At 45.2% G+C, this 25,432-nt stretch overlaps 1 protein-coding gene across 3 annotated transcripts in view; it reads left to right on the top strand.

The window, feature by feature from the left end:
• The window catches only part of LOC138638118 (probable cation-transporting ATPase 13A4), a 900,755-nt gene that overhangs the window by 752,767 nt on the left and 122,556 nt on the right, over window positions 1-25,432 (top strand). For all 3 annotated transcript variants that reach the window (XM_069727142.1, XM_069727140.1, XM_069727141.1), the window contains one exon: window positions 19,742-19,911. In XM_069727142.1, coding sequence (XP_069583243.1) covers window positions 19,742-19,911 — 170 coding nt within the window. The remainder of the gene's footprint in view (window positions 1-19,741; window positions 19,912-25,432) is intronic.

The following is a 25,432-nucleotide window of genomic DNA, read 5'->3' as shown; positions in this document are numbered from 1 at the left end:
AACTCAGTGTGCAATGCCTGAAAAGGTATCCAAGAGTAGGAAGAGTGCAGTCTGGCATTTTTTAACCAAGATCCAAATTATCAGTGCAAAGTAATCTGTAAGAAATGCTCAAGGACCTTCAGCAGAGGTCAGAATGTTAAAAGTCTAAATACAAGTTGCATGTGTAGACATTTAACCACCATGCACTTGCAAGCCTGGACTCACTACCAAACGTCCCTTAACGTTGTAGCACCCTCTCACAATGAAGCTAGTCAGCAATGCTACATCCCTTCCCTCACTGTAAGCCCACCATTTACCGCACAACTTGCAATAAATGTGGAGATTTTGTTGCAAGGCCAAAGCAGTCAGGGAATCACCAGGTTCGTGGCAGGAAACCCTTTATGTAGGGCACCAGCAGGAATACCATCTCCAACCCTCTCTCAGTCTGCCATGTCCACCGGCACCCCCGCTAGTTCCACCATCTGCAGCTCTCCAGTCCAGCACACCCTACAGGAGACTCTCGTTAGGAAAAGGAAGTACACATCTTCTCATCCGCGTACACGGGGTATGAACGCCCACATTGCTATACTAATCTCGTTAGAGATGATGCCCTATCGGTTAGTTGAAAGCGAAGCTTTCAAAGCCCTGATGGACTACGCTGTACCACGCTACGAGCTACCCAGTTGACACTTCTTTTCGAGAAAAGCCATCCCAGCCCTCCACCAGCATGTTAAAGAGCGCATCGTCCATGCACTCAGGCAATCTGTGAGTAGAAAGGTGCACCTGACAACAGATGCATGGACCAGTAGGCATGGCCAGGGCCGTTACGTCTCCATCACGGCACACTGGGTTAATGTGGTGGATGCAGGGTCCACAGGGGACAGCAATATTGGGACAGTTCTGCCTAGCCCACGGTCTAGGAAACAGTTGGCTGTAGGCATTCGCCCCCCTCCTCCTCCTCGTCCTCCTGCAGAAGCAAGAGCTGGTCCACAGACCGCAGTCGCACGAGCACTCCATCCGCAGCTGCCACTGTTGCACACGAGGTGTCCCATTATGGGACACCTAGTGGCAATCGTCAGCAGGCTGTATTGGCAATGAAGTGTTTGGGCGACAACAGACACACCGCGGAAGTTCTGTCCGAGTTCTTGCAGAAAGAAACTCAGTCATGGCTGGGCACTGTACATCCTGAGGCAGGCAAGGTAGTGAGTGAAAACGGAAGGAATTTTATGGCTGCCATAGCCCTTTCACAACTGAAACACATTCCTTGCCTGGCTCACAACTTAAACCTGGTGGTGCAGTGCTTCCTGAAAAGTTATCCGGGGTTACCCGACCTGCTCCTGAGGGTGCGCAGACTTTGCTCGCATTTCCGCTGTTCGCCCGTACACTCCAGCCGTATGCAGAACCATCAGCGGTTTTTGAACCTTCCCCAGCATCGCCTAATCATCGATGTTGCAACAAGGTGGAACTCCACACTGCACATGCTTCATAGACTGTGTGAACAGAGGCGTGCTGTTATGTATTTGTGGGAGGATACACATACACGGGCAGGCAGTTGGATGGCAGACATGGAGTTGTCAGGTGTTCAGTGGTCGAAGCTACAAAACCTCTGTCAAGTCCTTCAGTGTTCTGAGGAATGCACACGGCTGATTAGTGCAAACAATGCCATAATAAGCATGAGTATCCCCCTAATGCGTCTGCTGATGCAAAGCTTGACGCACATAAAGGAGCAGGCGTCTGCAGCCGAGGACGAGGGAAGCCTTGATGACAGTCAGCCAATGTCTGGTCAGGGCAGTCTACAGGACGAGGTGGCAGGCGAAGAGGAGGAGGATGAGAAGGATGATGGGGATGAGTATTTTTTGGATGAGGGAGCTTCTCAGGTGGCGTTGCAAGGTGGCGTTGCAAGGCCGGGTTCAGGGTTTTTGAGGGAGACAAGTAATGTTGATTTGCCAGAAATTGCCCCTCAACCCAGCACAAGCACAGATTTGACAACTGGAACATTGGCCCACATGGCGGATTATACCTTGCGTATCCTCAAAAGGGACACACGCATTATAAAAATGATGACCGATGATGATTACTGGTTGGCCTGCCTCCTTGATCCTCGCTATAAAGGCAAATTTCAAAATATCATGCCACATGAGAGCCTCGAACAAATATTGGCAACCAAACAAGCAAGTCTTGTAGACCGTTTCATTCAGGCATTCCCTGCACACAGCACCGGTGATGGTTCTCACACGAGCTGCAGGGGGCAACAGGGCAGAGGTGTTAGAGGTGCACAAACCAGAAGTGGCGTTGGACAGAGGGGTTTTCTGACCAGGTTGTGGAGTGATTTTGCAATAACCGCAGACAGGACAGGTACTGCAGCATCAATTCAAAGTGACAGGAGACAACATTTGTCCAGTATGGTTACTAACTATTTTTCATCCATTATCAATGTTCTCCCTCAACCATCATTCCCATTTGATTACTGGGCATCCAAAATAGACACCTGTCCTGAATTGGCAGAATAGGCATTGCAGGAACTTGCTTGCCCAGCAGCTAGTGTGCTATCTGAAAAAGGTATTGCTTTTGGACTGGTCTTACTGACTGTTCTAATTTCTCAATTTGCAGCTGCTGTATGTCCAGCATACGACATGCTTACACCTCCCTAAATGGGCTTACTCCCCCCACGGGGCCGTGGTCTTGCCACTTGGTGCAAGCACCCGTGAGAGTGCCGTTTGTCTGAAGAGGTGGGTGTGCCCACTTTTGGTCGATGGCACTGCCACTGGGTCCCTCATAGTACAATGAAGTGTCTCTGGCGGTGGTGGCGCGCACCCAACGTCAGACACACCATTGTAACATGAGGGGCCCTGGGCCTGTACCGCCGGCCACAAGAGAATGTCCCCCCAGCTCAAACAGTGCTCTACCACTTGCAAAATTATCTCTCAAAGCTCCACCAATGTTTAGTCTATGCACTGAAATCCTTCAATGCTTGGCACTGACAATACCAATTTGTTGACATGTATGATGCCAGTTAAAATATTCAGGGGCCGTGTCCTATATTTACACCAGTAAATACTTTGTGCCAAATTACTATGTCTGAAAGTCACCAGAGGAGCCCACCCCTGTACCTAAGTATGCCACCCTTTTTTTGTTGTTGTTGTTTTGCGAGACATTAACATCTATTTATTTTTTGGGAGTACTAACTGTGTCAGACACTCCTTCCAATTGTCCTCCGCTGACCACACCAATGCTGCCTGTGTACCCCTACTACATAAGCGAAGCTGCATTGAGCCTAAGTTATTTATTTTAGGCCTACTAAGTCTGTCTGCGGTCCCTCCTTCCAATTGTCCTCCGCTGACCACACCAATGCTGCCTGTGTACCCCTACACATAAGCAAAGCTGCTTTGAGCCTAATTTATTTATTTTAGGCCTACTAAGTCTGTCTGCGGTCCCTCCTTCCAATTGTCCTCCGCTGACCACACCAATCCTGCCTGTGTACCCCAACCACACAAGCAAAGCTGCATTTTGCCTAATTTATTTATTTTAGGCCTACTAAGTCTGTCTGCGGTCCCTGCTTCCAATTGTCCTCCGCTGACCACACCAATGCTGCCTGTGTACCCCTACCACATAAGCGAAGCTTCATTGAGCCTAATTTATTTATTTTAGGCCTACTAAGTCTGTCTGCGGTCCCTCCTTCCAATTGTCCTCCGCTGACCACACCAATGCTGCCTGTGTACCCCTACCACATAAGTGAAGCTGCATTGAGCCTAATTTATTTATTTTAGGCCTACTAAGTCTGTCTGCAGTCCCTCCTTCCAATTGTCCTCCACTGACAACATCAATGCTGCCTGTGTACCCTACCTCATAAGCGAAGCTGCATTGAGCCTAATTTATTTATTTTAGGCCTACAAAGTCTGTCTGCGGTCCCTCCTTCCAATTGTCCTCCGCTGACCACACCAATGCTGCCTGTGTACCCCTACCACATAAGCGAAGCTGCATTGAGCCTAATTTACCTATTTTAGGCCTACTAAGTCTGTCTGCGGTCCCTCCTTCCAATTGTCTTCCGCTGACCACACCAATGCTGCCTTTGTACCCCTACCACATAAGCAAAGATGCATTGAGCCTAATTTATTTATTTTAGGCCTACTAAGTCTATCTGCGGCCCCTCCTTCCAATTGTCCTCCGCTGACCACACCAATGCTGCCTGTGTACCCCTACCACATAAGCAAAGCTGCATTGAGCATAATTTATTTATTTTAGGCCTACTTAGTCTGTCTGCGGTCCCTGCTTCCAATTGTCCTCCGCTGACCACACCAGTGCTGCCTGTGTACCCCTACCACATAAGCGAAGCTGCATTGAGCCTAATTTATTTATTTTAGGCCTACTAAGTCTGTCTGCGGTTCCTCCTTCCAATTGTCCTCCGCTGACCACACCAATGCTGCCTGTGTACCCCTTCCACATAAGTGAAGCTGCATTGAGCCTAATTTATTTATTTTAGGCCTACTAAGTCTGTCTGCGGTCCCTCCTTCCAATTGTCCTCCGCTGACCACACCAATCATGCCTGTGTACCCCTACCACATAAGCGAAGCTGCATTGAGCCTAATTTATTTATTTTAGGCCTACTAAGTCTGTCTGCGGTCATTCCTTCCAATTGTCCTCCGCTGACCACATCAATGCTGCCTGTGTACCCCTACCACATAAGCGAAGCTGCATTGAGCCTAATTTATTTATTTTAGGCCTACTAAGTCTGTCTGCGGTCCCTCCTTCCAATTTTCCTCCGCTGACCACACCAATGCTGCCTGTGTACCCCTACCTCATAAGCGAAGCTGCATTGAGCCTAATTTATTTATTTTAGGCCTACAAAGTTTGTCTGCGGTCCCTCCTTCCAATTGTCCTCCGCTGACCACACCAATGCTGCCTGTGTACCCCTACCACATAAGCGAAGCTGCATTGAGCCTAATTTATTTATTTTAGGCCTACTAAGTCTGTCTGCGGTCCCTCCTTCCAATTTTCCTCCGCTGACCACACCAATGCTGCCTGTGTACCCCTACCACATAAGCGAAGCTGCATTGAGCCTAATTTACCTATTTTAGGCCTACTAAGTCTGTCTGCGGTCCCTCCTTCCAATTGTCTTCCGCTGACCACACCAATCCTGCCTGTGTACCCCTACTGTTGTGAATTCTGTGGCAGAGTTCACTCCTGTGGTCACAAGTGGTACTTCGGCTGATTCTCTCTGGGATCTTCCGTTTGTGGAGGAAAGTGGTACTGCAGCTTCTGAGTTTCCTCCCTCAGGTGATCTGGTGAGCTCGTTAGCTTCTTCTCTACTTAACTCCACCTGATGCTTTGATCTATGCTTCCTGTCAATGTTCCAGTGTAGGACTTGCTTTTTCCCTGGATCATTCCTGTGGCCTGCTGCTCTGCAAAGCTAAGTTTTGCTTATGTTATTTTGTTGCTATTTTTCAGTCCAGCTTGCTTTATTGGTTTTTCTCGCCTGCTGGAAGCTCTGAGACGCAGAGGGACCACCTCCGTATCGTTAGTCGGTGCGGAGGGTCTTTTTGTCCCCTCTGCGTGGTTATTTATAGGTTTTTGTGCTGACCGCAAAGTTATCTTCCCTATCCTCGTTCTGTTCAGCTAGTCGGGCCTCACTTTGCTAAATCTGTTTCATCTCTATGTTTGTGTTTTCATCTTACTCACAGTCATTATATGTGGGGGGCTGCCTTTTCCTTTGGGGAATTTCTCTGAGGCAAGGTAGGCATATTTTTCTATCTTCAGGACTAGCTAGTTTCTCAGGCTGTGACGAGGCGCCTAGGTTCTGGTCAGGAGCGCTCCACAGCTACCTTTAGTGTGGTTTGATAGGAGTAGGGATTGCGGTCTGCAGAGTTCCCACGTCTCAGAGCTCGTTCTATTATTTTGGGTTATTGTCAGATCACTGTATGTGCTCTGACCTCCATGTCCATTGTGATTCTGAATTGCCTTTCATAACAGTACAGGAAGCCAAAAGTGCTAATGATTCTCAATAGAGGAAAAAAAGGAGTTCTGAGACCATTTTTTTTTCTTTGCACTGTGTTTTGTCTTTTTTTTCCCCTAGACATTTGGGTGGTTCAGGACACAGGTGTAGCAATGGACATTAAAGGTCTGTCTTCATGTGTGGATCAGCTCACGGCAAGAGTTCAAAATATTCAAGATTTTGTGGTTCAGAATTCTTTGCTAGAACCGAGAATTCCTATTCCAGATTTGTTTTTTGGAGATAGAACTAAATTTCTGAGTTTCAAAAATAATTGTAAACTATTTCTGGCTTTGAAACCTCGCTCTTCTGGTGACCCAATTCAACAGGTTAGGATCGTCATTTCTTTTTTTGCGCGGCAACCCTCAGGACTGGGCGTTTTCTCTTGCGCCAGGAGATCCTGCATTGAGTAATATCGATGCATTTTTCCTGGCGCTTGGGTTGCTGTACGATGAGCCTAATTCAGTGGATCAGGCAGAAAAAAATTTGCTGGCTCTTTGTCAGGCTCAGGATGAGATAGAGGTATATTGTCAGAAATTTAGAAAGTGGTCAGTGCTCACTCAATGGAATGAATCTGCGCTGGCAGCAATATTCAGAAAGGGTCTCTCTGAAGCCCTTAAGGATGTCATGGTGGGATTTCCTATGCCTGCTGGTTTGAATAAGTCTATATCTTTGGCCATTCAGATCGGTCGACGCTTGCGTGAGCGTAAATCTGTGCACCATTTGGCGGTATTACCTGAGCTTAAACCTGAGCCTATGCAGTGTGATAGGACCTTGACCAGAGTTGAACGGCAAGAACATAGACGTCTGAATGGTCTGTGTTTCTACTGTGGTGATTCCACTCATGCTATCTCTGATTGTCCTAAGCGCACTAAGCGGTTCGCTAGGTCTGCCACCATTGGTACTGTACAGTCAAAATTTCTTCTGTCCGTTACCTTGATCTGCTCTTTGTCATCGTATTCTGTCATGGCATTTGTGGATTCAGGCGCTGCCCTGAATTTGATGGACTTGGAATATGCTAAGCGTTGTGGGTTTTTCTTGGAGCCCTTGCAGTGTCCTATTCCATTGAGAGGAATTGATGCTACGCCTTTGGCCAAGAATAAGCATCAATACTGGACCCAGCTGACCATGTGCATGGCTCCTGCACATCAGGAGGTTATTCGCTTTCTGGTGTTGCATAATCTGCATGATGTAGTCGTGTTGGGGTTGCCATGGCTACAAGCCCATAATCCAGTATTAGATTGGAAATCCATGTCGGTGTCCAGCTGGGGTTGTCAGGGGGTACATGGTGATGTTCCATTCCTGTCAATTTCGTCATCCACCCCTTCTGAGGTCCCAGAGTTCTTGTCTGATTACCGGGATGTATTTGATGAGCCCAAGTCCAATACCCTACCTCCGCATAGGGATTGTGATTGTGCTATCAATTTGATTCCTGGTAGTAAATTCCCAAAAGGTCGATTGTTTAATTTGTCCATGCCTGAGCACACCGCTATGCGCAGTTATGTGAAGGAATCCCTGGAGAAGGGGCATATTCGCCCGTCATCGTCGCCATTAGGAGCAGGGTTCTTTTTTGTAGCCAAGAAGGATGGTTCGCTGAGACCTTGTATAGATTACCGCCTTCTTAATAAGATCACGGTTAAATTTCAGTACCCCTTGCCATTGTTATCTGATCTGTTTGCTCGGATTAAGGGGGCTAGTTGGTTCACAAAGATAGATCTTCGTGATGCGTATAATCTGGTGCGAATTAAGCAAGGCGATGAATGGAAAACTGCATTTAACACGCCCAAGGGTCATTTTGAGTATCTCGTGATGCCGTTCGGACTTGCCAATGCTCCATCAGTGTTTCAGTCCTTTATGCATGACATCTTCCGAGAGTACCTGGATAAATTCCTGATTGTGTACTTGGATGACATTTTGATCTTCTCGGATGATTGAGAGTCTCATGTGAAGCAGGTCAGAACGGTTTTTCAGGTCCTGCGTGCTAATTCTTTGTTTGTGAAGGGATCAAAGTGTCTCTTTGGTGTGCAGAAGGTTTCATTTTTGGGGTTCATCTTTTCCCCTTCTACTATCGAGATGGATCCTGTTAAGGTCCAAGCCATCCATGATTGGACTCAGCCGACATCTCTGAAAAGTCTGCAAAAGTTCCTGGGCTTTGCTAATTTTTATCGTCGCTTCATCTGCAATTTTTCTAGTATTGCTAAACCATTGACCGATTTGACCAAGAAGGGTGCTGATGTGGTCAATTGGTCTTCTGCTGCTGTGGAAGCTTTTCAAGAGTTGAAGCGTCGTTTTTCTTCTGCCCCTGTGTTGTGTCAACCAGATGTTTCTCTTCCATTCCAGGTCGAGGTTGATGCTTCTGAGATTGGAGCAGGGGCTGTTTTGTCACAGAGAGGTTCTGGTTGCTCAGTGATGAAACCATGCGCTTTCTTTTCCAGGAAGTTTTCGCCTGCTGAGCGAAATTATGATGTGGGCAACCGAGAGTTGCTGGCCATGAAGTGGGCATTCGAGGAGTGGCGTCATTGGCTTGAAGGAGCTAAGCATCGCGTGGTGGTATTGACTGATCATAAGAACTTGACTTATCTCGAGTCTGCCAAGCGCTTGAATCCTAGACAAGCTCGTTGGTCGTTGTTTTTTGCCCGTTTTGACTTTGTGATTTCATACCTTCCGGGCTCTAAAAATGTGAAGGCGGATGCTCTGTCTAGGAGTTTTGTACCCGACTCTCCGGGATTATCTGAGCCGGCGGGTATCCTCAAGGAGGGAGTAATTGTGTCTGCCATCTCCCCTGATTTGCGGTGGGTGCTGCAAAAATTTCAGGCTAATAAACCTGATCGTTGCCCAGCGGAGAAACTGTTTGTCCCTGATAGGTGGACGAATAGAGTTATCTCTGAACTTCATTCTTCGGTGTTGGCTGGTCATCCTGGAATCTTTGGTACCAGAGAGTTAGTGGCTAGATCCTTTTGGTGGCCCTCTCTGTCGCGGGATGTGCGTACTTTTGTGCAGTCCTGTGGGATTTGTGCTCGGGCTAAGCCCTGCTGTTCTCGTGCCAGTGGGTTGCTTTTGCCCTTGCCGGTCCCGAAGAGGCCTTGGACACATATCTCTATGGATTTTATTTCTGACCTTCCCGTTTCTCAAAAGATGTCAGTCATTTGGGTGGTCTGTGATCGCTTTTCTAAGATGGTCCATCTGGTACCCTTGTCTAAATTGCCTTCCTCCTCTGATTTGGTGCCTTTGTTCTTCCAGCATGTGGTTCGTTTGCATGGCATTCCAGAGAATATTGTTTCTGACAGAGCTTCCCAGTTTGTTTCGAGGTTTTGGCGAGCCTTTTGTGGTAGGATGGGCATTGACTTGTCTTTTTCCTCGGCTTTCCATCCTCAGACTAATGGCCAGACCGAGCGAACCAATCAGACCTTGGAAACATATCTGAGGTGCTTTGTTTCTGCTGATCAGAATGACTGGGTGTCCTTTTTGCCTTTGGCTGAGTTCGCCCTTAATAATCGGGCCAGCTCGGCTACCTTGGTTTCACCGTTTTTCTGCAATTCTGGGTTCCATCCTCGTTTCTCTTCTGGACAGGTTGAGTCTTCGGACTGTCCTGGTGTGGATACTGTGGTGGACAGGTTGCAGCAGATTTGGACTCAGGTAGTGGACAATTTAACCTTGTCCCAGGAGAAGGCTCAACTTTTCGCTAATCGCAGACGCTGTGTGGGTCCCCGACTTCGTGTTGGGGATCTGGTGTGGTTATCTTCTCGTCATATTCCTATGAAGGTTTCCTCTCCTAAGTTTAAACCTCGTTTCATTGGTCCGTATAGGATTTCTGAGGTTCTTAATCCTGTGTCTTTTCGTCTGACCCTTCCAGATTCTTTTTCCATACATAACGTATTCCATAGGTCATTGTTGCGGAGATACGTGGCACCTATGGTTCCATCTGTTGAGCCTCCTGCCCCGGTTTTGGTGGAGGGGGAATTGGAGTATATTGTGGAAAAGATTTTGGATTCTCGTGTTTCAAGACGGAAACTCCAGTATCTGGTTAAATGGAAGGGTTATGCTCAGGAAGATAATTCCTGGGTTTTTGCCTCTGATGTCCATGCTCCCGATCTTGTTCGTGCCTTTCATGTGGCTCATCCTGGTCGGCCTGGGGGCTCTGGTGAGGGTTCGGCGACCCCTCCTCAAGGGGGGGGTACTGTTGTGAATTCTGTGGCAGAGTTCACTCCTGTGGTCACAAGTGGTACTTCGGCTGATTCTCTCTGGGATCTTCCGTTTGTGGAGGAAAGTGGTACTGCAGCTTCTGAGTTTCCTCCCTCAGGTGATCTGGTGAGCTCATTAGCTTCTTCTCTACTTAACTCCACCTGATGCTTTGATCTATGCTTCCTGTCAATGTTCCAGTGTAGGACTTGCTTTTTCCCTGGATCATTCCTGTGGCCTGCTGCTCTGCAAAGCTAAGTTTTGCTTATGTTATTTTGTTGCTATTTTTCAGTCCAGCTTGCTTTATTGGTTTTTCTCGCCTGCTGGAAGCTCTGAGACGCAGAGGGATCACCTCCGTACCGTTAGTCGGTGCGGAGGGTCTTTTTGTCCCCTCTGCGTGGTTATTTATAGGTTTTTGTGCTGACCGCAAAGTTATCTTCCCTATCCTCGTTCTGTTCAGCTAGTCGGGCCTCACTTTGCTAAATCTGTTTCATCTCTATGTTTGTGTTTTCATCTTACTCACAGTCATTATATGTGGGGGGCTGCCTTTTCCTTTGGGGAATTTCTCTGAGGCAAGGTAGGCATATTTTTCTATCTTCAGGACTAGCTAGTTTCTCAGGCTGTGACGAGGCGCCTAGGTTCTGGTCAGGAGCGCTCCACGGCTACCTTTAGAGTGGTTTGATAGGAGTAGGGATTGCGGTCTGCAGAGTTCCCACGTCTCAGAGCTCGTTCTATTATTTTGGGTTATTGTCAGATCACTGTATGTGCTCTGACCTCCATGTCCATTGTGATTCTGAATTGCCTTTCATAACACCCTACCACATAAGCGAAGCTGCATTGAGCCTAATTTATTTATTTTAGGCCTACTAAGTCTATCTGCGGCCCCTCCTTCCAATTGTCCTCCGCTGACCACACCAATGCTGCCTGTGTACCCCTACCACATAAGCGAAGCTGCATTGAGCCTAATTAATTTATTTTAGGCCTACTAAGTCTGTCTGCGGTCCCTCCTACCAATTGTACTCCGGTGACCACACCAATGCTGCCTGTGTACCCCTACCACATAAGCGAAGCTGCATTGAGCCTAATTAATTTATTTTAGGCCTACTAAGTCTGTCTGCGGTCCCTCCTACCAATTGTCCTCCGGTGACCACACCAATGCTGCCTGTGTACCCATGTAACCTTTTTTAAACCTGCAGCGAGCCAACTTTGTGGTGTATGGCCTACTAGCAGTGTCTGGCTGCACCACTCAATACAGCTGTCCTCCTCTTTTAAAAAAAATGAGCTGCAATTGTCTGGTTTTCAGCCTGTCGGAATTTTAAAACTGCATTGGGGCCACAAGTTTTGTTGGGGTCTACAAACTGTGTCTGCAGCTCCAAGGTGTTCTCCAGGGTGCCTCTCCATAGCTTCTATCTTCAGGCTCTTGTTAAGTAGTTGTTTAAACAACACTGCATTAGGCCTACAAGTTGGGTCTGGGTTCTACAAACGGTGTCTGCCGCTCCAAGGTGTTCTCCATGGTACCTCTCCGTATCTTCTATCTTCATGCTCTTGTTAAGTAGTTGTTGAAACAACACTGCATTAGGCCTACAAGTTGGGTCTGGGTTCTACAAACGGTGTCTGCCGCTCCAAGGTGTTCTCCATGTTGCCTCTCCATAGCTTCTATCTTCATGCTCTTGTTAAGTAGTTGTTGAAACAACACTGCATTAGGCCTACAAGTTGTGTCTGGGTTGTAGAGACGGTGTCTGCCGCTCCAAGGTGTTCTCCAGGTTGCCTCTCCCTTGCTTCTATCTTCAGGCTTTTGTTAAGTAGTTGTTGAAACAACACTGCATTAGACCTACAAGTTGGGTCTGGGTTGTAGAGACGGTGTCTGCCGCTCCAAAGTTTTTTTCAGGGTGCCTCTCCATAGCTTCTATCTTCATGTTCTTGTTAAGTAGTTGTTGAAACAACAGTGCATTAGGCCTACAAGTTGGGTCTGGGTTTTACAAGCGGTGTCTTCTGCTCCAAGGTGTTCTCCAGGTTGCTTCTCCATAGCTTCTATCTTCATGCTCTTGTTAAGTAGTTCTTGAAACAACACTGCATTAGGCCTACAAGTTGGGTCTGGGTTTTACAAGCGGTGTCTTCTGCTCCAAGGTGTTCTCCAGGTTGCCTCTCCATAGCTTCTATCTTCAGGCTCTTGTTAAATTGTTTTTAGTATAACACTGCATTTGGCCTACTTGTTTTGTTGGCCCTACTAATGGTATCTGCCGCTCCTTGCTGTTCTCCACTGAACAAACCAGTGCCGCCTGTTTACTTCTGTTACCAATTTTGAACTGCATTTAGCCTACTTACTGATTTGGGCCTACTCACTGTGTCAGCCTCTCATTACAGTTGTACTCCACTGAACAAATCAATTCCCCCTGGTTAGTCTTGTTACAAATTTTGAACTGCATTTAGCCCACTTTATTATTTGGGCCTATATCTGTGTTTCCTCCTCATCCTGCCAATTGCCCAGCCAGTGATAGATGAGTCTGCTGGTACATTGACCCAAAACGCTACATTCCCCGTGCATCAGGTAGGGGGGCATACTCGTTGGCGATGTCACTGGCACAGGGCCCCTCATAGTACGCAAAAGTGTCGCTGCCGGTGGGAGGCGTCCCCGCCGTGCAAACACACTGTCATACTTTGAGGGGCCCTGTGCCAGTGCCAATGCCAACGAGTGGGCCCCCCTGCTTGCTCAGGATCACAGCACTTGCAAAGTTGAAATACTTACCTCTCCCTACTCCACCGCCGTGACGTAGTCCACGTTTAATGGACCCACTAAAAATTTGAACCAGCCCTACCTCCCACAACTATAGCCAAATGACCCCCAATTTCCAATGCCTAACTATTATTGTAAGGTAAATTAAGATTGGCAAGTTTCAGTAACAAGACTGGATGTTTTTGCCATTAAAATGGGCACTGTAGGTGTTTTCCTGGCCCCAACTCACTGCCGACTATGCTTCCCCATTGACTTGCATTGGGTTTAGTGTTTCAGTCGATCCCCGACTTTTCGAGAAAATCCGCTGATTTCACTCGACTCGACTTTTGAGATAGTCGGGTTTCACAAAACCCGACTCGACCCCAAAAAAGGAAAAGTCGCTCAACCCTAGTCTGCACCCCATCTTGATGGGGAAAAAAAGAAATATAGAAATTTTTGAAAATGTAATAAAAAGTAAAAACTGAAATATCACATGGTCATAAGTATTTAGACCCCTTGCTCAGACACTCATATTTAAGTCACGTGCTGTCCATTTCCTTGTGATCCTCCTTGAGATGATTCTACACCTCCATTGGAGTCCAGTTGTGTTTAATTTAACTGATAGGACTTGATTTGGAAAGGCATACACCTGTCTATATAAGACCTCACAACACACAGTGCATGCCAGAATTTCAGCAGTACTCAAGGTTCCTAATAGCACAGTGGCCTCCATAATCCTTAAATGGAAGAAATTTGGGACCACCAGAAGTCTTCCCAGACCTGCCAAACTGAGCAATAGTGGTAGAAGAACCTTGGTGAGAGTTGAAAGAAAAAGGCCAAGATCACTGTGGCTGAACTCCAGGGATGCAGTAGGGAGATGGGAGAAAGTTACCCAAAGTCAACTGCCACTGCAGCCCTCCACCAGTCGGGCCTGTATGGCAGAGCAGGCCGACAGAAGCCTCTCCTCAGTTCAAGACATATGAAAGCCTGCATAGAGTTTGCTAAACACACATGAAGGACTCCCAGACTATGAGAAATAAGGTCTCTGGTCTGATGAAATGAAGATAGACCTTTTCGGTGATAATTCTAAGGAGCATGTGTGGAGAGAATCAGGCACTGCTCATCACCTGCCCAGTACAATCCCAACAGTGAAATATGGTGGTGGCAGCATCATACTTCAGCTGCAGGGACAGGACGACTGGTTGTCATTGAAGGAAACATGAATGCGGACAAGTACAGAGATATCCAGGATGAAAACCTCTTCCAGAATGTTCTGGACCTTAGACTTGGTCAAAGGTTCACCTTCAAACAAGACAATGACCCTAAGCACACAGCTAAAATAACAAAGGAGTGGCTTCAGAACAACTCTGTGACCATTCTTGACTTGCCCAGCCAGGGCCCTGACCTAAACCCAATTGAGCATCTCTGGAGAGACGTGAAAATAGCAGCCAACCAACTTTCACCATCCAACCTGAAAGAACTAATGAGGACCTGCAAGGAAGAATGACAGAGGATCCCCTAATCCAGGTATACAAAACTTGTTGCATCATTCCCAGGAAGACTCATGGCTGTACTAGCACAATAGGATGCTTCTACTCAATAGTGAGCAAAGGGTCTGAATACTAATGATCATTTGATATTTCAGTTTTAATTTGTTTATAAATTTGCAAAGGTTTCTACATTTCTGTTTCTTTTTCAGTCAAGATGGGGTGCAGAGTGTACATTGATGAGAAAAAAATGAACTTTTTTGAATTTGCCAAATGGCTGCAAAGAGTGAAAAATTTAAAGTGGTCTGTGTCACGCTGCAGCAATGCAGGTATGTGCAGACTCCACAAGGGAGAGTGGGTAACAGAAAAGAGGTCACACTTGCCACACCGCAGCCCAGAGAGCGGCCAAAACGAGCCAAGTCAGTAACAGTCGGTAAACGTATAGTTTAAAGGGGAAAACAGAACTCGCGGTCAAAAATACAAGCCGAGGGTCCGAACCAGCCAGGAGCAAAGGTAGCAGAGACGTGAGGCAGAGAACGGAGTCAGAGTAAGCCAAAAGGTCAAAAAGCCAGACAGACGTGTGGTAACAAAGACGGAAAACAAGAGACAAAGTCAGAGTTTTAGCCGAGTCACAAACAGAGGGGATGCACACCAGAGTCAAACTAGGTCAGGTACAAGAGACAGGTCAGGTACAGGTAAGGGAGGTCAGAGGCAAAAAGAACACAGGGGTTTCACAGGTAGCAGTCCCAGCAAGCCCAAAACTATCACTGACACAAGCTGCCAGCAAGAGCACCAAGAAATAGCCACTCCCAAACCAAAGAGAGGCAGAAATAGTTAACCTCATGATGACCAGGCTGGAGCAGGAGAAACAAAGTAAACTCTGACCCAGATCATGACAGAAACCTTCTCTCAAGGGAGGGCCACAGGACACCCAGGTTTCCCAGGATAGCGGGTGTGAAAGGCCAGGACCAATCGATCCGCATGGACCGACCTTTCCGGAACCCAGGACCGATACTCAGGATCGTAACCCTTGCAATGAATGAGATACTGGATGGAACGACGGACCATGTGGGAGTCCACAATCCGTTCCACCTCAAATTCATTCTGGCCTTTCACCGATATTGGTGGTGGAGGAGAAGGATATCCCCTGAGGAAGGACCCATCGGTTTCAAAAGAGCTTTATGGAACACATTGGGAATCCGGAAAGATGGAGGAAGACATAAATGAAAGGACACCGGGTTGACCACCTCCATAATCTCGTAAGGGCCAATGAACTTAGGACTCAACTTAGCTGAAGGAATCTTGAGCCTTATATTCCCGGTAGACAACAATACCCTATCCCCAACCCAGAATACAGGCCCTACAGATCATTTTTTGTCAGCAAAGAATTTATATTTACCCTGAGCCCCGACAATATTTTTCTAAAATTACTGCCACACCTCCCCTAAACGTTGAACGGCAAAATTAGCCCCAGGACATCCCGAATCCAGTCGGCAAAATTCCCCAAAATGAGGGTGAAAGCCATAATTACAGAAGAAAAGGGGAGGTACCGGTGGACTGATTAATGCGATTATTAAATGCAAACTCAGCCACAGGCAAAGAGGAACACCAATCGTCCTGCCGAGCCGTGACTAGACATCGCAAAATTTGTGCCAGAGACTGATTGGTTCTCTCTGTCTGACCATTAGTCTCAGGATGGTAAGCAGAAGAAAAGGTCAAACAGACACCCAGCCTTTTACAAAAAGCCCTTCAGAACTTGGACACAAACTGCACCCCTCTGTCTGAAACTACATTCAAAGGCAGGGCCGGCGTCAGCACCCGGCGCACCCGGGCAAGTGCCGGGGCCCTGACAAGACAGGGGGGCCCACTCACGCAGTCATACATCCATCTGGCCGCTTTAACCCTTTCTACCCTTTCAATTTGCCCTGCCTGGCACAAGCATCTTCTCAGTCAGTGCAGGGCCAGGCACATAGGGGTTAAGGACACAGCCAGCGTGACATTGTGGGCGGAGAGTTCTCCTGCTCTGCTCTCCTGGCTGTGTGCAGTGCTGAACTAATCAGGCACAGGCAGATTCCGGACTGGAGGAGCTGCTACCGGCACCTGAGTGAGTGCCATGCTATATCGCTGTATATTCTGACAGTCTGGGTGACCTGGGGGGGCGGCCATGGCATAAAAAAAAAAAAAAAAAAAATATATATATATATATATATATATATATATATATATATATATATATATATATATATATATACACTACAGCAGCCGCCCAGCCCAGGCCCCCAGCACAGCCTGTATAGATACAGGGTATATAATATATATACAGGACAGGTGCTGGGGGCCTGGGCTGGGCAGCTGTTGCAGTATATACACTGCACAGTACCTCTCCCCTGTATATATACACTGCACAGTACCTCTCCCCTGTATATATACACTGCACAGTACCTCTCCCCTGTATATATACACCGCACAGTACCTCTCCCCTGTATATATAAACTGCACAGTACCTCTCCCCTGTATATATACACTGCACAGTACCTCTCCCCTGTATATATACACAGCACAGTACCTCTACCCTGTATATATACACCGCACAGAACCTCTCCCTTGTATATATATACTGCACAGTACCTCTCCCCTGTATATATACACCGCACAGAACCTCTCCCTTGTATATATATACTGCACAGTACCTCTCCCCTGTATATATACACTGCACAGTACCTCTCCCCTGTATATATATACTGCACAGTACCTCTCCTCCTGTATATATACACCGCACAGTACCTCTCCCCTGTATATATACACTGCACAGTACCTCTCCCCTGTATATATACACTGCACAGTACCTCTCCCCTGTATAGATACACAGCACAGTACCTCTCCCCTGTATATATACACCGCACTGAACCTCTCCCTTGTATATATATACTGCACAGTACCTCTCCCCTGTATATATACACTGCACAGTACCTCTCCCCTGTATATATATACTGCACAGTACCTCTCCTCCTGTATATATACACCGCACAGTACCTCTCCCCTGTATATATACACCGCACAGTACCACTCCTCATGTCCTGTATATATACACTGCAGAATTTACAATAGCTATCACTCATGTAAGAAGTGAATTATGGCATTGGACTATACCTATATTTCTCTTCTGTATCTGGGCATCATGAATTGTGGTATGTGTTAAAGGGGGGGGGGGCCCACTGCGACTCTTTCGCCCGGGGCCCTCAAAAACCTGGAGCCGGCCCTGAGGATGACTGATCCTTGTATATGAAAGAATGAACGGAGCCATGGTCTTGAGATTTTAAGTGCAAACCTCCTTCCATCAAAAAGGGCTTTGAAGATGAAACGTGGATGGGTCTTTCAGCATGATAATATTCCCATGCACACATCCAGGGCAAAAGAGGAGTGGCTTCATAAAAAACATATGAAGGTCCTGGAGTGGCCTAGCCAGTCTCCAGATCTCAACCCCATAGAAAATCTTTGGAGGGAGTTGAAAGTCTGTGTTACCCAGCGACAGGCCCAATACATCACAGCTCTAGAGGAGATATGCATGGAGGAATGAGCCAACATGCTACCAACAGTGTGTGCACCAACCTTGCGAAGACTTACAGAAAACGTTTAACCACTGTAATAGCCAAGAAAGGATATATAACAAAATATTGAGATGAACTTTTATTAATGACCAAATAATTATTTCCCACCATAATTTGCATAATAAATCTTGCCAAATCAGACAAGATGATTTTCTCTTTTTGACTTTCATAGTTGTGGTTTACCTATGATTAGTGTTGAGCGATACCGTCCGATACTTGAAAGTATCGGTATCGGATAGTATCGGCCGATACCCGAAAAATATCGGATATCGCCGATACCGATATCAGATACCAATACAAGTCAATGGGACATCAAGTATCGGAATGTATCCTCATGGATCCCAGGGTCTGAAGGAGAGGAAACTCTCCTTCAGGCCCTGGGATCCATATTAAAGTGTAAAATAAAGAATTAAAATAAAAAATATTGTTATATTCACCTCTCCGGCGGCCCCTGGACATCAGCGGGAGGATCCGGCGTCCGGCACGGCTTCTTTCTTCAAAATGCGCGCCTTCAGGACCTGTGGAATGACGTCCCGGCTTCTGATTGGTCGCGTGCCGCCCATGTGACCGCCACGCGACCAATCAGAAGCCGCGACGTCATTCCTCAGGTCCTAAAAGGCGCTCATTCTAGGACTTTAGCTGAGGAATGACGTCGCGGCTTCTGATTGGTCGCGTGGCGGTCACATGGGCGGCACGCGACCAATCAGAAGCCGGGACGTCATACCACAGGTCCTGAAGGCGCGCATTTTGAAGAAAGAAGCCGTGCCGGACGCCGGATCCTCCCGCTGATGTCCAGGGGCCGCCGGAGAGGTGAATATAACAATATTTTTTATTTTAATTCTTTATTTTACACTTCCGATACCGATACCCGATATCACAAAAATATCGGATCTCGGTATCGGAATTCCGATACCGCAAGTATCGGCCGATACCCGATACTTGCGGTATCGGAATGCTCAACACTACCTATGATGTAAACTACAGGCCTCTCTCATCTTTTTAAGTAGGAGAAGTTGCACAATTGGTGGCTAACTAAATACTTTTTTCCCGACTGTAACTACCATAGACTATAATGAAAAAGTTTGCCATCTATCTTTTGCTGTCATCAGGTGTATATTTTAAAGGCCTTAAAAATGTTCCTTTGGGCACACTTGATTTCTCAACTGGAAATTGCTGATAAACTGTTATGATCTATAAATACTGGAGATTTTAATGCATAAAAAATTTTATACTGGGTTTCGGCTGCTGCTATTTATTAAAAGGGTTGTCCACTACTTGGACAACCCCTTCTCATTCCTCATGTTTGGCATAATTATAATAAGAAACACCTATACTCACTTCCTGAGGCGGTGTTATTCCAATGGTGTTGGTACTCACGTTCCTGGGACCACTGCAAGATTGATACATCATGTGAGTTCTCAGTCAGTGCTCACATCTCTGTCCAAGCTATCAGACGTATTTTACATTAACAGTTAGTCAGGGCTGCGGCTGCTTTCAGAATTCCCCTTGATGCTCGATTTCTCAGAATGCAGCATCAGTGATGCTAGCGTTGATCATGCACAGGACTCATGTGAGGCAACAACCTTACATGAGCGGAAGGAATGCAAGTACCAACTCTGCCAGAATGGTGTTGGCACTGGATGTGACTGAGTGTTTTCATTTTAAATGGTCCAAACAACAGGAATGAGAAGGGGTTGTCTAAGTTGAAAACAGACTTAGACTTAAATAAGATTAATAAAGTCACGTGACAACACAAAAGTATAATAATCACTACTTTTCTCATCCACAGTGCATGTCTTCCAGCAAACCATAGCACATTGAATGTTACAATGAGAGAACCTGGTTTCTCAGAGAACTTCCTAACATCAACCATCTTCCCTGTGCTTGGTCTTAATCTAATTATTGGAGAAATTGTGTATGCCAAAGGAAAGCCATTCCGGCAACCTCTGTATACTAACTGTAAGTTGAAATATATATATTAAAAAAAAATATATATATATATATATATTTAAGGGGAACCTGTCACCATAAAAATGCAGAGATTTCTCTCTCTGTATATATACAGAGAGAAGGAGAGAGGGAGACAGCACTAAAAAAGTTTTAGGGGTATGACAAATGCAAAAGAAAAGTCAAAGATGCAATAGGATATTTACAGTATGGAAAGGGTTAAATGGTCAAAAATGAAGTTGAGAAGCCCAAAGTTTTAAATTTCTATTTTGCATATGTGTACTCTTACAGAGCAATTGTAACATCAATTGATCTTCACAATGCTATCAAATAAATAAACTACTCCACATTAACTATAAACAGAGAAATTGTGACTGGTAAGGGAACACTTAGCTAATTTAAATGAATTTAAATTTTCTGGTCCAGATAAATTACATCCTTAGGTACTGAAAGAAATAGCAGAGGAAATTTCAGAACCACTAGCCAGAGTCCCAGATGTTTGGAGAAGGTCAAATGTTGTCTCTATATTCAAAAAAGGAAAGAATGTGCCATGAAATTAGAGGCCAGTGAGCCTTATGTCTATACCTGGAAGATCCTTAAGCAAATTATTAAACAACATGCATGTAGGCATTTAGATAAGATTAGATTAATTAACCAGACCCAGCATTGTTTTTTAGCAAACAAGTCATGCCAGACTAATCTAATTTCCTTTTATGATGGAATCACTGACTGGGTGGGTCAGGGACATGTGGTAGAAAAAGTATATCTCGACTTCAGCAAAGCATTTAATAAAGTATCTCATTGAGAAAATGACCAGGTATGGGATTGACATGGCTACGGTTAGGTGGATTCATAACTGGCTCAGTGATCATACTCAAACATTGGCGATGAATGTTTGCACATCCAATTGGAAGAGTGTTTCAATTGGAGTACCTCAAGGCTCTGTCCTGGCCCCAGTGAAGGTAACTGAACTGAACTGAAGGTAAGCTAGTAAAATTTGCAGGCAATGCAAAGCTAGGAGGAATCGCTAACACTAGAGAAGACAGAGAAAGAATAAAGAATGATTTTGATAAGGTGAAATAATGGGCAGTGACAAATAGGATGGCAAGTAACATGGAAAAATGCAAGATTCTACATCTGAGCATGAAAAACAAAAATTACATCTACAGAATGGTAGGATAAAACTAAGCAACTGTTTGTGTTAAAAATACTTGGTTACATTAATAGATCACAGACTGCACATAAGTCAACGGTGATGCAGCAGAGTTCTAGGCTGTATTGAGCATAGAGTCTAGATCACATAAAGTAATTCATCTGGAATTTTGTGTCCAGTTCTGGGTACAACATTTAAAAAAAGACATTGAAAGACTGGAGCAAGTTCAGAGAAGAGCTACCAGGATGGTGAAAGGACTGCAAAGTATGTGATACGAGGAGCAGTTAAAGAATCTGGGAATGTTTAGCTTGCAAAAAGAAGGATAAGAGGAGACTTTGTAGATGTCTACAAATATCTGAAGGGATGTCATGTAAAGACATCTCTCTGAGATGGTTTAGTGAATCCTGCATTGAGCAGGGGGTTGGACATGATGGCCCTGGAGGTCCCTTCCAGCTCTAACATTCTATGATTCCATAAAATTTGTGATAAGCACCTTTATATGTGTATACAGTGGGGATGGAAATTATTCAGTCCCCTTTAATTGTTTCACTCTTTGTTTCAGTCCAACCATTTAGTAAATTTAAAAAAGTTCATCTTTTTCTCATTAATGTACACCATGCACCCCATCTTGACTGAAAAAAACAGAAATGAAGAAATTTTTGCAAATTTAAAAAAAATAAATAGAAACTGAAATATCACATGGTCATAAGTATTCAGACCCTTTGCTCAGTATTGAGTAGAAGCACCATTTTGAGCTACTACAGCCATAAGTCTTCTTGGGAATGATGCAATAAGTTTTTCACACCTGGATTTGGGTATCCTATGCCATTCATCCTTGCAGATCCTCTCCAGTTCCATCAATTTGGATGGTGAACATTGATGAACAGCCTTTTTCAGGTCTTTTGACAGATCCTCAATTGGGTTTAGGTCAGGGCTCTGGCTGGGCCAGACAAGAATGGTCACAGAGTTGTTCTGAAACCACTCCTTTATTATTTTAGCTGTGTGCCTAGGGCAATTGTCTTGTTGGAAGGTGAACCTTCGGTCATGTCTGAGGTCCAGAGCACTCTAGAAGAGGTTTTCATTCAGGATATCTCTGTACTTGGTCACATTCATATTTCCTCCAATAGCAACCAGTCGTCCTGTCTCTGCAGCTTTGCTTTGCCTCAATTCTGTCTCTGAGCTCCTTGGTCAGTTCCTTTGGCCTCGTGATTCTCATTTGGTCTGACATTCACTGTGAGCTGTGAGGTCCTATATAGACAGGTGTTTGACTTTCAAAATCAAGTCCTATCAGTTTAATTAAACACAGCTGGACATCAATGAAGGAGTAGAACCATCTCAAGGAGGATCACAAGGAAATGGACAGCATGTGACTTAAATATGAGTGTCTGAGCAAAGGGTCTGAATACTTATAACCATGTGATATTTCAGTTTTTCTTTTCTAATAAATTTGCAAAAATTTCTACCTTTCTGCTTTTTTTTCCATCAAGATGGGGTTCTGAATGTACATTAATGAGAAAAAAATGAACTTTTTTGAATTTACCAAATGACTGCAATGAAACAAAGAGTGAAAAATTTAAAGGGTTCTGAATAGTATTGAGCCACCCCCCTAGTGTTCGAGTTCGGTTCATCGAATTGGGGCGTGTTCGACGAATGTTTGTCGAACGTTCGACGAATACCGTCGAACTCCATTGAAACCAATGGCAGGCAAACACATGGAAAACACATAGAAAAAACCTTAAAAGGTGTCTAAAAACTTCCAAACTGCTCAGAAGACACAACAAACACATGGAAAAGTCACAAGTACATATAGTCATGTGAAAAGAAAAGAGGTGGAGGAGTAAAAGGAGGGAGAGACACAGATATAGGCATGTCATGCCCTTCGAAAATCAAGAAAGGCTGGAGTACTGCTACTAGCCCAAAACGATTGGCTGAGCTAGATTACACCAAATGCTGTGACAAAAACTTGCAGAGCATTGGCACAGACCTGCCTGGCAAAAAGTGCTATGAACTGCTGTAACCTACCCTGAAAAGGGCTGATATTACAACTAGTCCCGACTCCCTAAACCTATCTCTAACTGCAAATTCGCTTGCAATTCACACTCTTATACTGTATAGCGCCCACAGCAGCAGCGGTGCCGTCTAACACTAAGCTGCATCAGTGAGGAAATGATGGCGATGGGGAAAATGGTTGGTTCATATAGGGCAAGGACATGTGACATACACAGCCAATGACACATGCCCTTGCTTGTGTGAATCACATGCACTTTGCTGTGTGTGTGTGTGCACTGCTGATAGACTGAGAGACTGCACCGCCCGATTGTAAATGCGGGAAAGATGGAAAAATGGAGATTGGCGTTATTTCAGCACAGATCTACCCCCCCCCCTGCTCACTATACACTGAAACAGTATATTAACATTGATAAACAGTTTTAATGTGAAAAATAAGTTAGGCTTTTGGTGAATGAACAGCTATCGAACAGAAACTCGAACAGCCGAATTTTAAGCAAATTGTTCGAGTTTGACTGACGACTCGAACACCGCCCAAAACAGCTCGAATTTGAAAATGGCGAACAGTTCGACTCGAACACCGCTCATCTCTAGTTCTGAATACTTTCTGCACCCACTGTAGATATTGTATATTCTCGAGTATAAGCCGACCCGAGTATAAGCGGACCCCCCCTAATTTTGCCACAAAAAACTGGGAAAACTTATTGACTCGAGTATAAGCCTAGGGTAGGAAATGCAGCAGCTACCGGTGAATTTCAAAAATAAAAATAGATGCTCCATTGTTGTGAATTCTGCTTTTGGGCTCCCTCCGGTGGTTGTAGGTGGTAATGCAGTTGTCCCTGGGCTGCAGTCCTGGTCAGGTGTATCTGCTGATTGCAATTCTGGCTAGGGTATTTAGGTTTGCAGGATTCATTAGTCCTTGCCAGTTGTCAATGGTTTTTGGGAGGTGTTGGACCTCTGTCTGGTTTCTCCTGCTTAGCTGCCAATTCAGCAAAGATAAGTGTGTGGTTTTTTTTTTTTCGATGGCGCACATGCTGTGTGCTGGATTTTTTATTGTATTTCTGCTCTGTGTGTAGGATTCTCTGGAGTTGCAGATATATGTTCCACATCTTTAGTTAGATGGAGGAATTTTTTGTATAATCTGCTGTGGATATTTTTGGAAGGGTTTTAATACTGACCGCACAGTATTCTGTCCTATCCTTTCCTATTTTAGCTAGAGTGGCCTCTTTTGCTAAATCCTGTTTTCTGCCTGTGTGTGTCTTTCCTCTCCTACTCACAGTCAATATTCGTGGGGGGCTGCCTATCCTTTGGGGTTCTGCTCTGAGGCAAGATAGTATTCCTATTTCCATCTATAGGGGTATTTAGTCCTCCGGCTATGACGAGGTGTCTAGGGTTTGTTAGGCACATCCCACGGCTACTTCTAGTTGCGGTGTTAGATCAGGATTTGCGGTCAGTATAGTTACCACCTACTCCAGTGAAAGTTATTCATGCGGCTCCAAGGTCACTGGATCATAACACTCCATACCGTTCATTATTGCCCCATAAGATGCTCCATATAAAGCTGTGCCACATATAATGCTGCATACCGTTCATTATTGCCCCATAGGTGCTCTGTATAAAGCTGTGCCACATATAGTGCTCCATAATGTTCATTATTGCCCCATAGATGCTCCATATAAAGCTGTGCCACATACAATGCTCCATACTGTTCATTATTGCCCCATAGATGCTCCATATAAAGCTGTGCCACATATAATGCTCCATATTGTTCATTATTGCCCCATAGGTGTGCCATAGAAAGCCCTGCTGCCATGATAAGGTAATTCAGTACACTCCAGTACACAGTCCAGAGCACTCTAGAAGAGGTTTTCATTCAGGATATCTCTGTACTTGGTCACATTCATATTTCCTCCAATAGCAACCAGTCGTCCTGTCTCTGCAGCTTTGCTTTGCCTCAATTCTGTCTCTGAGCTCCTTGGTCAGTTCCTTTGGCCTCGTGATTCTCATTTGGTCTGACATTCACTGTGAGCTGTGAGGTCCTATATAGACAGGTGTTTGACTTTCAAAATCAAGTCCTATCAGTTTAATTAAACACAGCTGGACATCAATGAAGGAGTAGAACCATCTCAAGGAGGATCACAAGGAAATGGACAGCATGTGACTTAAATATGAGTGTCTGAGCAAAGGGTCTGAATACTTATAACCATGTGATATTTCAGTTTTTCTTTTCTAATAAATTTGCAAAAATTTCTACCTTTCTGCTTTTTTTTCCATCAAGATGGGGTTCTGAATGTACATTAATGAGAAAAAAATGAACTTTTTTGAATTTACCAAATGACTGCAATGAAACAAAGAGTGAAAAATTTAAAGGGT

This window comes from Ranitomeya imitator, chromosome 5, assembly GCF_032444005.1.
Source record: "Ranitomeya imitator isolate aRanImi1 chromosome 5, aRanImi1.pri, whole genome shotgun sequence".
Classification (NCBI taxonomy): Eukaryota; Metazoa; Chordata; class Amphibia; order Anura; family Dendrobatidae; genus Ranitomeya; species Ranitomeya imitator.
The sequence above is the reverse complement of the archived record's forward strand: the minus strand, read 5'-3'. Positions and strand labels throughout refer to the sequence as shown.